Raw genomic sequence first — 13,697 nt, forward strand, 5'->3', positions numbered from 1 at the left:
TAGTTGATGGCTTTTCCAGATAAGTCAACAGACAACAGAAGACAGGGGAAGAGGCGAGAGACTTCCGCCTCCCATGTAGCCAGTGAGAAGGCGAGTCGGGTTAAGATACGCTACAAATGACCATACTTTCTTAGTTGGATTATGTTTCCATAAGTCCAGCGCATTTTTGTCTTTTATTCCGTGTGTGTGTAAAACGTCTTACATATAAATAACGGCAACAGAATGACCAAACATGTAATTCGAGAACAGTTTCTTACTGATAAGAAAGCTGATAACAGAAAATCGGAAACGTCTCCCTAATTAGGTTCATGAAGTTCAAAACTTCTAAGTTGATAAGACATTGGGTCTTTTGGAAATTGAAATAATGAGAGAAACATATCGCAAGCCAGTCTAAAAACGAGATTACACATTTTTATACGAATCGGTACTAAACAGCCTCAAGACTCTCAATATATTTGAATTGGATATCCAAGCCACTTGTCGGATGTGTCCAATTTACTCGCGCAGTAGAGGGAGGAGGGATAAGGCACTTGGAACGGACTTGCCCATAAAAAAAAAAATGAGGGAAAGTAAGAAAGGCCCCATTTGCAGCTGAATAAGTGGAAGAGCATTCATCACATCTGCAAACGCCTTTCCCCTCTTCGAAACACGTGTTGACTACGATATTTTTCCCAGGAAATCATGTTCTTACCAAAAACTATTCACGCGTTCCAGAAACCTTCATACCACTGTTTCTTCTTCTGTGTGCTTATTTAGTTTAAATCGTAGTCATAACCTGTACGCAACTGACCTAGATTAAAATCACTAAATTGAGAAACAGAAATACGAGAATCACTTTTTTCTATGGACTGGTCATTCGCGTTGCGGTGCCGAATCATACTGGTTTGTGTTAAACACAAACAACCTAAAAAAGTAAGAAAGATATAGTGAATTTAATAATTCATATACTGAAAATTTATTGTTGATAAATAGAGGACATAAATGGATCTTGTTTCACACCCCAATAAAGAAAAAGCTGTTGCAAACCGATGTTGAAAAGGAAAAAGGGCTTTTGCTACAAGCTTTGAATGTGCAGCTGGAAGCAATTAAGTCCACCATCCCCAGACAAACTGAGTGAGTGAAGCGAAGAGTTTCAGTGACTCTTCAGGCCTGCCCTAGTCAACACACGTTCGTCACGGAACCTAGAGCAACCAGCCTTCAATTATTTCAGTCAACACAACACCATTCGATTTGTGGATACCTGCCAAGGTAAAGTATAATAAATCATTTATACATTTTTCAGACACAATAAGTTCTAATCGTAGGATTAACTCACCTGATGTTTATTTAGTTGATGCATGCTTACTGTCGAGTGACACTCAAATTTTGGGGGTCCTTTGTCATAAAATCCTGAGTTGAATGAACAACGGATTCGCCCAGTTGCCGGAGAAAAATCAATGACAAATGCCTCTGGAAATGGACATAATGAGCCGATCCAACTATTCTGAAGCGGGGCTACACAAAAGCAAGAGGCGTCGATCTGCAAAAAGTCATGCAACCAATGACGATTCCGCAACGAAAAAAACCAACAGAAAAGACCCTACGTACAGTGCAAACTCTGTTTTCAATGAACTGCTTATTTTGAATTCTTCGTCGCCCGGAGCTGAAGATGGTCAAAAGCCTCGTTCACATGCAAATGCCCGGGAAAGGGATCGTACTCATAGGTGCGTAATGATGCATTTTTTGTTTGTTTATGCTTACTTAATTATGGCTTAAGTAATCAACGTTCAGTGACTTACGAACAAAGTTTCAAATCATTAATAGCTCCCAAGTCTGTTGTATTTGTACGGCCCCTAAAAAGTATCCGTATTTCTAAAGTTCAAACTAGTATAGAAAACATCAAAAAGGGTTATTATAAAAAGGATGATAAATATAAAGGTAGTTAAATTAGGACAAGTAATAAAATTCCTAGTAATGGGATCGAATGCAAACATAAACGATGAAGCCTTTGGTGTAATGCTCTTATTTGTGTTTTTTTTTGTTTTACTAACTTTTTGTTAAGTGTAAACAGCGCCTTCACCGCATTGAGAACTTTGATTCCTACTGGTAAGCAAAGAATGTGTACGTGTACGTATAATCAAGTTTAAATGATTCGTTAACACTTTGATACTCCAATAGAGCCAGCCGACAGGAAACTCTCAAAAATAGAAACGCTACGCCTTGCATCCAGTTACATTGCTCATCTTGGAACCCAACTTCTGGCAGGTAAATAATGCTTTCATATATTCACACCATACTTTTATGTAAAAATCCCTATTCCAAGGTAAGGAATATTTTACCAAATTTCTCTTTCATCTAGATATTTGTGACATCACAGTTATATTTTTTTTAAATTAAGGTCCAATGGAACAACCCTGTTTAAAGCATAACGGTCCAACCCCGGGTTTCGACAACTCCAATCCACGACCAGTGTGCACCTTCTGTTTGGCTAGTATGAAAAAAATGGTACGTTATTGCATACTTTTTTTTAATTTTGCTTTGTCAAAGCCTTAATCATGTCTATACATCTTTAGCAAAAAAGTATCGACGGATTGTGCTATCGCGAAACGAACCATTCGTCTAACATAGACCCCTCAAGTATACTCCACGAACTACCCGCTATAATATCCACATCGTCTAACGATCCTTTTGAGCATAACTTGAACCTTCTTTTCTACTAAATATTTTTATTATATCATTGCAAGTGACGCTGTTATTGTTCTACACCCTATATAGATACCAAAGGTGTAGAGCACTAATCGTTTCTTTTAGGGACCATACGTTTTTCCTCCTTTGTGCATTTTGGGATTTTAACTATAGAAGAAATGATATAATACTATGTCGTCATGGAACCTTACAATCTAAAAAAAAGCAAATAAAATTTAGACGCAGTTAGTAGTCATACTTGCTTTTCCACAAAGAATTCAACAAATCAAACAGGCACGGTTCGGTGCTAGTAGAACGTTGATCTTGACGACACTCTTTGTTAACTTTTTTTTCTGCCACAGTTAAATCCAAGGAAGGATAATCCTTCAGAAATTTTTCTGACAATTTTTCCAGGTTCACGTGTACCATTTGCTTACTCAGAAGAGGTACGATTAAATTATAGTCGTTGATTTTCTTATTGATTTGTTTTACGTCATCACTTAGCACGTCGAGTAATTTGTTCCATACAAGCTTTTCGCTTTCCTTCAAAGGGATTTTGCCTAGTTTCCTTCTTTCTTCTTCTAGTCTTAACTTTAGATTTGTTATTTCGGATCGAATATCCTTTTCCAGCATCACCCATTGTGGAGAAAATCCGTTTTCTATCAATACCTGCATATCAAGATATTTCAGATTTGCAAGTTAGATGTCATTATTCAATTTAATCAAGCCTATAACTCTATGTTATAACCTGGTTTATTTTGTGCGTAACGATGTCAATATAAGGGTTGTGGTTCTGATTTGCAAGCGGTTTCCCAGTCCCTTTTAAATTAGTGAATTCACCTTTTGCTATGGATTCTTGAATTAAATCTTCCACTAATCGATCGATTCCATGCCTTACAAATGAAGTCTATTAAAGGATCTCAGCAACTATAGGTAATTTAGTTCAGTTCATTATCTTGAACCTGATTTTTGATTTCTTTGCTGCTCTTTTATCTTTCTGAACAAGTGAATTCTCTTCGGTGTTGGGAATTTGGGAAATACGATGATTATACATATTCTCAACTGCTTTCTTGACCTGATGTCTTTGGTATTGCTTCTCTCTTTGAAAAGGTGTACCCTGCCCAATGCCTTCATAATTGAGGAATTGCCTGTGTTGTGGGGCTGTATGCTAAGAGGAATGTATACAGATAAAATGAAGTGTGATGGTTTGCAGTTTATGATCATTCATAAATACTTCAATATCATGTTCTTGATTGTGTTCACTATCTTCTTGAGTTATGTCTTTGTTCACAATATTTTTGTCTTTGTGTGTCATTGATTCTGATCTCTTGATCTCAATGCTGAATTTTTCTTGGAGCTTTCTGTATGCATTTTCAATCTAAATATCAAAACATTGAGCAAATATATTTTTTCATATATTCTAGAGAAAAAAAATAAAAATAGGAACCAGTTGGAATTTTGCTGAATCAGCTTCTTGACTACTGTCAGGATGATGTTTCTTAGCCAAGCCCACAAAAGCTGCCTTCAGTTCTTCCTGACTGCAATTTTCATGTAAACCAAGAACCTTATAGCACACCTTGTAATCAGAAGGTTTATGGTTCAATAACAGAACAATTGAAAACGAAAGACGATTTTCCCTACTTGGTAATCCACGGGGAATGTTTGTTGATTAACGGAAATGCTTGTTACGATTTTTCGTATGTTGGTTGCAGACAACCACTGAAGGGGCGTTTTGCATCCCTTGAGAAGAATCATTGTGGTACAGCTGTTATGTAATTGAAGTTGTGCACACCTAATTTTGCATATGATTTGGTTTCAAATGTTTTGCGCTGTGCAACGAGGGCGAGAAGAAATGTCCTGCCGATATATATATTCCCAATGTAAATAAAGAACTAAGTACGGAACGAGAGATCGTCTGCACGATATCGTCTGCTAGTAACTGTTCCACGTCAGATTCTAATGACGTCTTGCACCGTTGTTGCTTTTTGTCGTGTTCTGTGACTGACAAGTTATTTTGGTAGTTGAAGCAGAGAAATAATGGCTAGTAAAGTAGAAAAGAGAAAAGTATCCAAGGCAAAGAAAAAGGATGTAAGAATAAGTTTATCCCTTTTATACACATTTTTTTTCTGTTCCGTGTATGATTTTCCAGTTTACACCGTTCACGCAAAAACCCTCGGGCACAAGACAACGACCTTTACCTAGTCATTGGTTTTAGTTAATTATAAAATGTGTCGTCATTCTTTGAATGACGCATTTTTCAAAATTTTCTGGTGATAAAAACAATTTTTTCACAATTTTATTTCAATTTCACATATAGGATGTTGAAGTAATGCATCCAGCCACCAAGCCTACCAGCGAAGAAATTGCAATTGCAAAATGGATTAAAGCCAATGTTCCTTGCAAGAAAACAAAATTTCTCAGTCACAGTGTGGAGTACTTCACAGCCTCCAAAGCAGTTGACAAACTGTTGATATCTCCCTGGAGCTCCCCAGGAAAAAATAAAGAAGAACCCCTTTTTACTACACGAGAATCAGTGGTTCAATACCTTGACTTGTGAGTATTGATTGTTATGGTCTTGTTTAGCAAAAACTATACTCTAATACACATCCTTTTTATTTTAGATTATTGAGGAAAAAGTTCTTTCATAGAGCTAGAAAAATTCCAGTCTCTGAACAGGAACTGAAAGCTCGTTCAAAAAAAAAAGAAAAGAAAAAGGAAAAAGAAGATGGGAAAAAAGAAAAACAAGAAGCTGAAGAGGAAAAAAAAGGGGATGATGGGGAGAGTAGTCATGCTGAAGAAAAAAAGGATAAAGGGAAAAAAGAAAAACGCAAAATTCGACTTGATATGCATCTGGAGCAAATTTTCGTCGATGGAAATGATGCCTATGTGTGGATATATGATCCTATACCGTATTATTATTGGCTTGCCGGTGGTGGTGTAGTTTTAGCCGTTGTAGCTCTTTGTCTCTTCCCTCTTTGGCCGCCTGTCGTAAGGTAAGACTTCTTTTTATAAATTGCCAGATAGAAGTTTCTAACGAATATATTTTGTATGCAGAAAAGGTGTCTATTACCTGAGTATTGGAGCTGCGGGGTTTCTTATGTTTATCTTTGGTCTTGCTGTTCTGCGTGTGCTAATTTTTTGTCTGTTATGGCTGGTATCAATGGGTCGTCATCATCTATGGATCTTCCCAAATCTCACTGAAGACGTTGGATTTTTTGCCTCATTTTGGCCGCTGTGGAAGGTATTGATTTAAATCAAATCAGCGCTTTATCGGATATTAATTTATTGATAACACAAAAATCAAAGTACGAATGCAGAGACAAAGAATCTCCAAGCAAGAAGGACAAGAAAAATAACGGCAAGAAAAAACTATCTGATGATGAAAACGAAGAAAAAGCGGAAGAGAGTGGCGGAGAAGACACACAACTTGACAATATTGAGTAAGTTATACCTATGTTCTGGATACACACGCAAGTAAACACCCAGTTTGATCTGCAACAACTATTAATTAACATTTAAATTTAGGGATACCGAAGACAAATCCGAAACAGAATCGGAACAAACGGGAAAGGATTTCGAAATGATTGAAAAAGACGATGAGTAGGGAATTCCTTCTAATGGACTTGAAATTGAAATGATGGTGTGCATAATCATTTGTCGACACGTATTGATGATGGTGAGGTTTACGCGGGACCAAATTTTTGTTGTAACTGTATAGCAATTTCGAGGTTTACCATCACTTATCGTAAATGCATTGTAGTAGGCTCGAAATTGGAGCTTTGCGAGCGATAAGTGCTTTAAGTAAAAGTTAGTTTATGGGATGGTTTACAGATTTATTTATTACTTCACATCCACCTACCTTTGAAGGAATCCCTAAAGGTTTTACAATATCCATGCATTTTCAATGGTGCGTGGACACTTGTTTAAACGTTTATTTATAATTTTAACATCCAAAATATAGATTGATACAAGTAATATCAAGGTACACCGCTTACCAACTAGGTCGAATACACATTACTATTCTCTCCATCGCCTATTTAGAGATTCGTTATGGAACATTTATCGTTAAATCTTACGTTTTGATAATTGAGCATCATATTACCTAATTAGTAGGTAATTACTTAATCTGGGTCCCTTGCCTGAGATTATTAAAAACATCATGTAACATTTTATTGCATAGAGCAGCATATGGATTCTTTTGAGTAAGCTGATTCTTAGCAAATTGACTCCCAAGGTTACTAGCAGATTCCCAATCCATGAGAGCAAGATCTTCATTTCCTGTGTAATGGTGGAGCATAGCCCTTTGGCAGTAGGCCTGGCATGCAGCTTTTCCTTTGCCATGGCTGAGTTCTATGGCTGTATCCAGATCTTTCATAGCTTCTGTACATTAAAGCCACATTGTGCTTAAAGTACACAAAATATATCTATGTGAAGCACTGGCTTTATACCTTCATTTCTTTTCAGAAGACGCAAAGCCTGAGCTCTATTATTATAAGCTGATGCCCACATTGGTGAACAATCAACAGCTTTGCCAAACATTTCCAAGGCTTGGTCCATTCTACCAGATTCAGCAAATATAACCCCTTGTTTCTCAAATTCTTTTGCCATTTTTACACCTTCAGAGTCATCTAAAAAAGAAAGGAAGAAATAAAATAATTTATTGCAAGATCGTAAACACCCCTATCATTGCATTACAACCTGTGTCAGCAGTGTCATCTTGCACAACATTATGTGATACAAATTCATCACTTGGAAGCAAGGGGTTAATAATGCTGTTCAAAATTGCCCGGTCATTGGAAGTGGCCATTCTATCAGGGCAAACCTACGAAGCTTGAATAAGCAGCCTGCTACAGTCTCTCAAGTAGAACACAAGTGTTTTGAAGGCAGCAAAGTTTAACGGGGAAAGGATAGAAACTGAAAACAACGTTATATTTCAACATTAGTTCACGAATATATGAAGAGAAAATTGATAGCCTTGCGGCTTGCGGTAGGCTCCTTCTAGATCTGAAGTTTCTATCCTAGGTAACAAAAGTTACAGATATTCACCTGTATGTACTAACGACCTGTTGCACCACCTTCTAGGAGTTCAACAAAAGGCATTTTAATTTCAATACCCAAGGCAGAATCATAGATAACATGGTTTGAGAACTCCATGTAAAATGCCTGTAAATAAACCATGCCCCACGTGCCACGCCCCTTTTCGCGAACCTCGCTCTCTCCGAAAGTGCTGCACCAAGCGGGATTTGGACTAGGAAAGGATACCCTTTTGCGTCGTAGTGCATCAGGTTTCAACATGGTTGAAGCATTATCGGAGGGAGCGAGCCTATAACTTCCCCGATAAAAATGAATCGGGGAAGTTCGGTGCTGGGATTTCTTTTTTCGGTGCGGAACGGTGCCATAATTGGTGCTGCACCGATAGCACTTCTTGTTGGCCGCAGGGCAACAAGAATCGTAGAATCAGAGAGAATCAGAGAGAATCAGATGTCGATTTCGGATGGCTGCACTTTTCTGCACTGGTGCAATTGCCCCGAGAAAAAGTTGTTCGAGTGGTAATCTTAGTGCAATCCACTTTTTCGGTGCATCGAATTTGTACGTTCCAGTGGGACTCCGGCACCGCCCGAGGTCACTCGAAAACTGCACTTTCTTGCCCGACCTTTTTAGTCAGTGCAAGCGGTGCAGTGCAATTTCTAGCAGACGAATTTAGAGAGTGTGTTGTTTAGTGATAGGAGCCTTTTTTTCTTTCATCTGCTACTTCCTCCAGGGCGTAAAAAGTGAAAAAAGTGTTCGAGTGTAACGTTTATTTTCTGACAACCCGGTGGAGTGCATGACGTCACATGACCCTTCTCGCTCCGAGCCAGTGTGCACTGGCTACTGCACCGAGTGCAGCCATCCGAAATCGACAAGAGAAATCGTTAGAATCAGAGAATCGTTAAACGCTGCATTGTTTATTTTTTGTTATGCTCATAATATTTGCAGATAGTTGTTCTAAGGCGCTAATTTTAATTTACATTGTTAATGTCAAAATGTTTAGTTGTTTAGAAATATTTTATCACGAATAAATAAAATTTCGTTAACTTACAAAACATGTTTCCTCATAAGTATCAACTCTTAGTCTGTGAAGAATAGACAACTCCATCTCGTTCAGGGGCTGAACGCTGTCAGGCAAAACATGACGACAACTCCTGTTAGGGTTCAGGTCCCTGGCCTCAATTTGCAGCAAGAGATAGGCAGCTCAATTCGCTATACTAGCGCAACTTGCCTTACGCATTCAATTGCAACTCCATCTCGTTCAGGGACCTGAACCCTGTCAGGCAAAAGAATAAAACCTCCGAGCCGTTATTTTTTTGTTTTGTGTTTGTTATTATTTATGTTTATTGTTTATTTTTCTTTCTGTTTCCTTTCCGTAATCTAATGCCTTTTAACTTAATAATTTTTTTTTCATTTATTAGAATATTACTTAATTAAGCAACGGTATAATTTCATTAAAATTACTGTAATAGAGCAAGTGATTGACGCGTACCCCCTCCCTATTTGTGAACGCACTCTTGCGGATTTCGCCATGTTTGTTACGAGTCCGTTTTTCCTCTGAGGAATCCTTATAGGGAAAAAAGGGGATCGCAAAAAAAAGAATTGTGTAGCCTTCCCAATTTACCAAAGGATACTAGCAATAATTTTGTGTTAAAGGTAAATGAACTAGCTACATTTTAATATTAAATTAAAGGTATTTAATTCTAGAAAACAGAAAAATTTTAATGTTTAACGGTATTGTTTACATTATGTGTAAGGAAAAATGAGATGCGTTGTAAAAGGGTGTCATCATACCCAGGGCCTAAGACAATGAAAATTGTAAACAATACCATTAAACATTAAAATTTAGCTGTTTTCTAGAATTAAATACCCTTAATATCCGCAAGAGTGCGTTCACAAATAGGGAGGGGGTACGCGTCAATCACTTGCTCTATTCAGTGATAGACAGCTTACACGACCCACACACACAGCATTACACAGAGACAGCACTGACAGCACCAACAAGTAGACTGAATCACTACATTGTACTGCCCCTCTGGCCGGTCATAGACGGGCCTTTGAGTCCTCTGACATCCGGCCAGAGTGGCAAAGTCCATTGACATCGCACATTTGCATCTCTTAGCATCCGGCGCTAAGCGACAAAGTACATTGGCGCTACAATATCCAAAAATGTTTGGATTTCTGATTTTTAATTTAACAATTTCCATTTGAATTTCATGCCTACATGAAATTACCTTTAGGAAGGAAAACAACAGGTGGTTTAATTGATAACGTAAGCTAGTAATATTGTTTTCTAGTGTATTGAAACAGAAGTAATTTTGAACATTTGAAATGAAAATAAGATAAAAGTAAACTCAATAAAACAGTCAAAATATGGAAAAAGTAAACGGAGAGAAGGGGAGACGTGCACGTTAAAAAAATCTATAGATTGTTTCGTTTTCGCTTATCCAAAATTCAATAGCAATGGTCGTAAAAAACTGATGGGCGTCTGATAACCGATACACCTTACCAAGACAGTAACGGAAAGAGGAACATCCATTTATCATACATTTAAGCCGATTCACATTTGACGATTTCTGTCATTTCAGTCTTGTCAGAGATGACAGACTGATTATCGGCAGCTGCTTTCTTTTCCTCAACGATGCACATCCAAGGGAACATTTGCTTGAGACACTGCGGGTGAAAGTAAAAATAATTAAAATATTATTGAACTAGAACTTTGTGTGGAACGTCATGAAATATACCTCTCGGTATTTAGGATGAGAAATGGCATAAATGAGCGGGTTGTACGCGCAAGATGTTTTCGCCAGAATCACTGGAATTGCCGATACCAGCGGAGTAATCTTGGACACATCACCCCATGTTCCGAGGATGCAGATAACAGCAAAAGGAGTCCATGCAGTCAACCACATGGAAACGTTCATGATGGAGACCTTGGCGATGCGAATCTCGGCAGACACCTGCTGTTGGTCGTTGTTGCTGCGAAGAGAAGCAACATTCATCTTCTTGGCCTGTGCACGCAATTCTTCTTCGTGTTTGAAGACTGCGTGAACGATGAAATAATAGCATCCAGCAATTATGATAATAGGTAAGATGTAGTTAGCAAACGTGGCTGCCAAGATATGGCTCTTGTTATTCATGTTTTGCGAAACGTAGTCATATGAGCATCTGTCGATTTGAGGTACGAAATTTTAGAAGAATTACAGACATCGAATAGACACTTTTAATAGCTAGAATACTCACGTTCCCATGATACCATCCATGGCGTATGCACCCCAGCCAACCAACGGACAGATGGACCAGCCCAGAGCCCATATCCAGCTCATCGTGATTATGGTTACAGCACGGTCTACGTTTGCCATTGAAAATAATAAAGAAACATTTCATTAATATTCGTTTATACAGCAACAGAAAGGGATGAGACATACTGAACGTAAGTGGAGTCCCACTGAATCCCTTCACAATCACATTGTAGCGATCGTAAGAGATCATGGTCAAAGTGAAAATCTGGTTGTATCCGAAGCAAGCACCTTTAGATAAAAATCGATAAAAAAATTTGAAATCAATGTCGTCATGAATTCCTTTTAGCTAGCAGCATGTTTATAAAACAAACCAAGGAATGCGTGGATTTGGCAGCCCATTTCTCCAAAGCGCCATGGTCCTCCAAGGAAGAAATTGTAGACGCATTCAGGGAAAAGCGCGAGCATCAACAGAAAGTCGGAGACAGCTAAGTTCATCACCAAGAGATTTGCTGGGCTTCGTAGAGCTGGGAACCGGCTGAAGATCTTCAGGACAACAGCGTTTCCGGCAACCGCGCAAGTACCGATGACTAAGTACATCAATCCCAAAAAGTAATACCATGCAGGGTGCAAAGCCTTATAGGTATGCCAATGAGGATGAAGGAAGCTGCGAATGTCCTCCGGTGCGTAGGCATAGAGGGTAAAGGAATCGGGTAAAGCCCAGGGATCGAAAGCCTGCTTCTGGGCCATAGCAACCACAGCATCACCAGTCAAGTTTGCCATTTTCTATCTGTATGAAAATTATGAGTATGTTTTATGTATTTCAGGAGAAAAGAATTATTATAAATGCAATGTATTCCTCTTACCTCAATTATAGATTTTGATTTCAAAGAAGACAAAAATCTAATTCAGGAAGAATTGTCGACGAAAAAGACTTTGTAAAGCTTGAAGGCAGATAGGCAGAAGAAGCGACCTCGAAAGCAAGAGCTTTGACGACTGACGCTATGAGTAAAACTTACCGAAATGTGTGCTTATATACGGTTGTTAAACACGGAAGTCAATGTCTTGGCAAACGTTCTTAAGAAACATTATTGAATTAGTGGATGTCTAAGCTGTCAGTACGTGTGAGACCTTAGAAAGGGCACTTTCAGTTTTCAGCCTGATGTCGGAATTAGGAAAAACTCAAGGAACCGAGAAACGATGTAAGACATTTAATTGCCTAAGTTCTTCGGGTAAAACTATTAGTTGCTGTGTTTCTATGCATTGAAAAAATTTTATGTAAATCTAAATTTTATGATTTCTGTGGGAAACAGGTAATAGAAATATTACAAATAAAACCTTGCCATAATTTAGAATGATATCATAAAATCACAGAAAATCAGATTTTTAGGCTACATGTTTACAAGTACCAAGATATATCGTCGTGGAGAAGAGCTTAGAACAAGAGAGTTTAAGAATCTTCGAAAATAATTTGTCTAATGTAATTTCTTGTTTTGTTGTTTATCCTAGCTGTTATAGCTAGTTAAGCTGGAACTTCCTATCATAATAGCAATTAAATTTTTTTTAAAGTTTGACAAAATACAAAACAATCAGACAGATCGATCGTCGATGACGATAAAACAATTGATCGAAACGGCAGGTCTGTGTGACAGACGACAGTCCTTCTTCCTAAAAGCGGAGACAAGCAGACGATCATACTTTTTTGCTGTGGTCTTGTTTACATTTTTTGTTATTGCGGTATCATTTCATAAGGAACCTTGTAATCACTAATCAATGTATGGCCAGGGAAAAAAAGAAGGTAAACTTGTTTTTGATTTACAGTCAAACGTACGGGAGACGAATTAAACAAAAATGGAAAGTACTCGTACCCTTACCAAGCAAGCACACCATGAAAGACAAGAACTTTGCACCAATCGTCCAAAATATAGACAAGGAAGGAATCTAACTGCTACAAAAGTATAACACACACATTCAAATCAGATTTATGCAATCTCAATCTCCCATATTTAATTTTAAATTATTGCTATAGGTTTATTCTGTTATGGATGAGTCTAAATATCTGCTAATACACAGAGTGCCTGCAATAGCAGTAACAGCTGAACTGGAAACATTATGCCAAAGATATGGCAGCATTGAATACCTTCACAATGTACCTGGTTACCCAGCAGATAAATTTTGTGAAGTGTACCAGGTGAAATTTCATACTATACAGTCTGCTAGATTTGCAAAACGAAAAATGGACGACAAAAGTTTTTATGGAGGAATACTGTAAGATTTACCTTCTTCCATTCTTTTCTCAAAAGTTATGGGTGTTTTGTGACATCCTGTAGGCATGTTTGTTATGCACCTGAACTTGAGACACTGGATGACACACGATGCAAGTTATTGTCCAGAAAACAAGAAATTTGCCACAAGTTGAAACCTCCACTAAATTCAAAACGTAAACACTTTGAGATGCAAGTGCCAGCGCAAATAGCAGATGCTCCATCTCCATCTAGTGTGATGAAGGAACAGATATCTGACTCTTTGGAACTCTGCACTAAGCCTAAACATTCCACTTCAGAAGAATCTGATACAATTATTGCTACAAAATATTCTCAGCAACCTATATCCCAACCTCCTATAAAGCGGATTGTCTATCATAAGCGTCAGACGCCGCCTCATAGTGCTGCTGAAAGCAGTTAATGATGGTTGATACACGTTGCTTCTGATCATGTAGTTTTTTTGGAATTATTTTTATTAATATCTAACAAGATTTCGTGTGTT

The 13,697-nt window shown here is 38.0% G+C and overlaps 5 protein-coding genes across 9 annotated transcripts; 2 read left to right on the top strand and 3 right to left on the bottom strand.

The window, feature by feature from the left end:
* Nucleotides 1-1,443: 1,443 nt before the first annotated feature.
* On the top strand, nucleotides 1,444-6,691 carry LOC116928457 (translocation protein SEC62). Its single transcript, XM_032935543.2, has 9 exons — nucleotides 1,444-1,703; nucleotides 2,042-2,085; nucleotides 2,158-2,244; nucleotides 2,378-2,484; nucleotides 4,982-5,217; nucleotides 5,286-5,657; nucleotides 5,719-5,905; nucleotides 5,971-6,104; nucleotides 6,190-6,691. The coding sequence occupies exons 1-9, from the start codon at nucleotides 1,444-1,446 to the stop codon at nucleotides 6,266-6,268; spliced, it is 1,506 nt and encodes a 501-aa protein (XP_032791434.2). The 3' UTR covers nucleotides 6,269-6,691.
* Nucleotides 2,767-4,550, bottom strand: LOC116928458 (dnaJ homolog subfamily C member 28). 2 transcript variants are annotated; one of them, XM_045177804.1, is made up of 7 exons: nucleotides 4,306-4,550; nucleotides 4,112-4,240; nucleotides 3,899-4,042; nucleotides 3,627-3,832; nucleotides 3,413-3,557; nucleotides 2,924-3,333; nucleotides 2,767-2,832 (listed from the first exon to the last, which is right to left on the bottom strand). In XM_045177804.1, exons 1-7 carry the CDS (start codon nucleotides 4,417-4,419, stop codon nucleotides 2,829-2,831), a joined length of 1,152 nt encoding a protein of 383 aa, XP_045033739.1. In that variant the 5' UTR covers nucleotides 4,420-4,550; the 3' UTR covers nucleotides 2,767-2,828. The 2 variants fall into 2 exon arrangements, with proteins under 2 accessions (XP_045033739.1, XP_045033738.1); XM_045177803.1 differs by having other exon boundaries at nucleotides 2,767-3,333.
* LOC116928459 (tetratricopeptide repeat protein 36) lies at nucleotides 6,583-7,987 on the bottom strand. Of its 3 annotated transcripts, XM_032935546.2 has the most exons (5): nucleotides 7,711-7,986; nucleotides 7,363-7,578; nucleotides 7,113-7,292; nucleotides 6,767-7,044; nucleotides 6,583-6,697 (listed from the first exon to the last, which is right to left on the bottom strand). In XM_032935546.2, the coding sequence occupies exons 2-4, from the start codon at nucleotides 7,469-7,471 to the stop codon at nucleotides 6,782-6,784; spliced, it is 552 nt and encodes a 183-aa protein (XP_032791437.1). In that variant the 5' UTR covers nucleotides 7,472-7,578; nucleotides 7,711-7,986; the 3' UTR covers nucleotides 6,583-6,697; nucleotides 6,767-6,781. The 3 variants fall into 3 exon arrangements, with proteins under 3 accessions (XP_032791437.1, XP_045033740.1, XP_032791436.1); XM_045177805.1 differs by having other exon boundaries at nucleotides 6,583-7,044; nucleotides 7,639-7,987; XM_032935545.2 differs by having other exon boundaries at nucleotides 6,583-7,044; nucleotides 7,711-7,983.
* Nucleotides 7,988-9,976: 1,989 nt separating this feature from the next.
* On the bottom strand, nucleotides 9,977-11,959 carry LOC116928462 (compound eye opsin BCRH2). Its single transcript, XM_032935550.2, has 6 exons — nucleotides 11,798-11,959; nucleotides 11,306-11,721; nucleotides 11,121-11,222; nucleotides 10,936-11,041; nucleotides 10,437-10,860; nucleotides 9,977-10,365 (listed from the first exon to the last, which is right to left on the bottom strand). Exons 2-6 carry the CDS (start codon nucleotides 11,712-11,714, stop codon nucleotides 10,243-10,245), a joined length of 1,164 nt encoding a protein of 387 aa, XP_032791441.2. The 5' UTR covers nucleotides 11,715-11,721; nucleotides 11,798-11,959; the 3' UTR covers nucleotides 9,977-10,242.
* Nucleotides 11,960-12,541: 582 nt separating this feature from the next.
* On the top strand, nucleotides 12,542-13,649 carry LOC116928463 (RNA-binding protein 48). 2 transcript variants are annotated; one of them, XM_032935552.2, is made up of 4 exons: nucleotides 12,542-12,690; nucleotides 12,753-12,887; nucleotides 12,961-13,199; nucleotides 13,262-13,649. In XM_032935552.2, the coding sequence occupies exons 2-4, from the start codon at nucleotides 12,783-12,785 to the stop codon at nucleotides 13,614-13,616; spliced, it is 699 nt and encodes a 232-aa protein (XP_032791443.1). In that variant the 5' UTR covers nucleotides 12,542-12,690; nucleotides 12,753-12,782; the 3' UTR covers nucleotides 13,617-13,649. The 2 variants fall into 2 exon arrangements, with proteins under 2 accessions (XP_032791443.1, XP_032791442.1); XM_032935551.2 differs by having other exon boundaries at nucleotides 12,584-12,887.
* Nucleotides 13,650-13,697: the final 48 nt, after the last annotated feature.

The sequence above is a fragment of the Daphnia magna genome, linkage group LG8 (assembly GCF_020631705.1).
Source record: "Daphnia magna isolate NIES linkage group LG8, ASM2063170v1.1, whole genome shotgun sequence".
NCBI classification, from domain to species: Eukaryota; Metazoa; Arthropoda; class Branchiopoda; order Diplostraca; family Daphniidae; genus Daphnia; species Daphnia magna.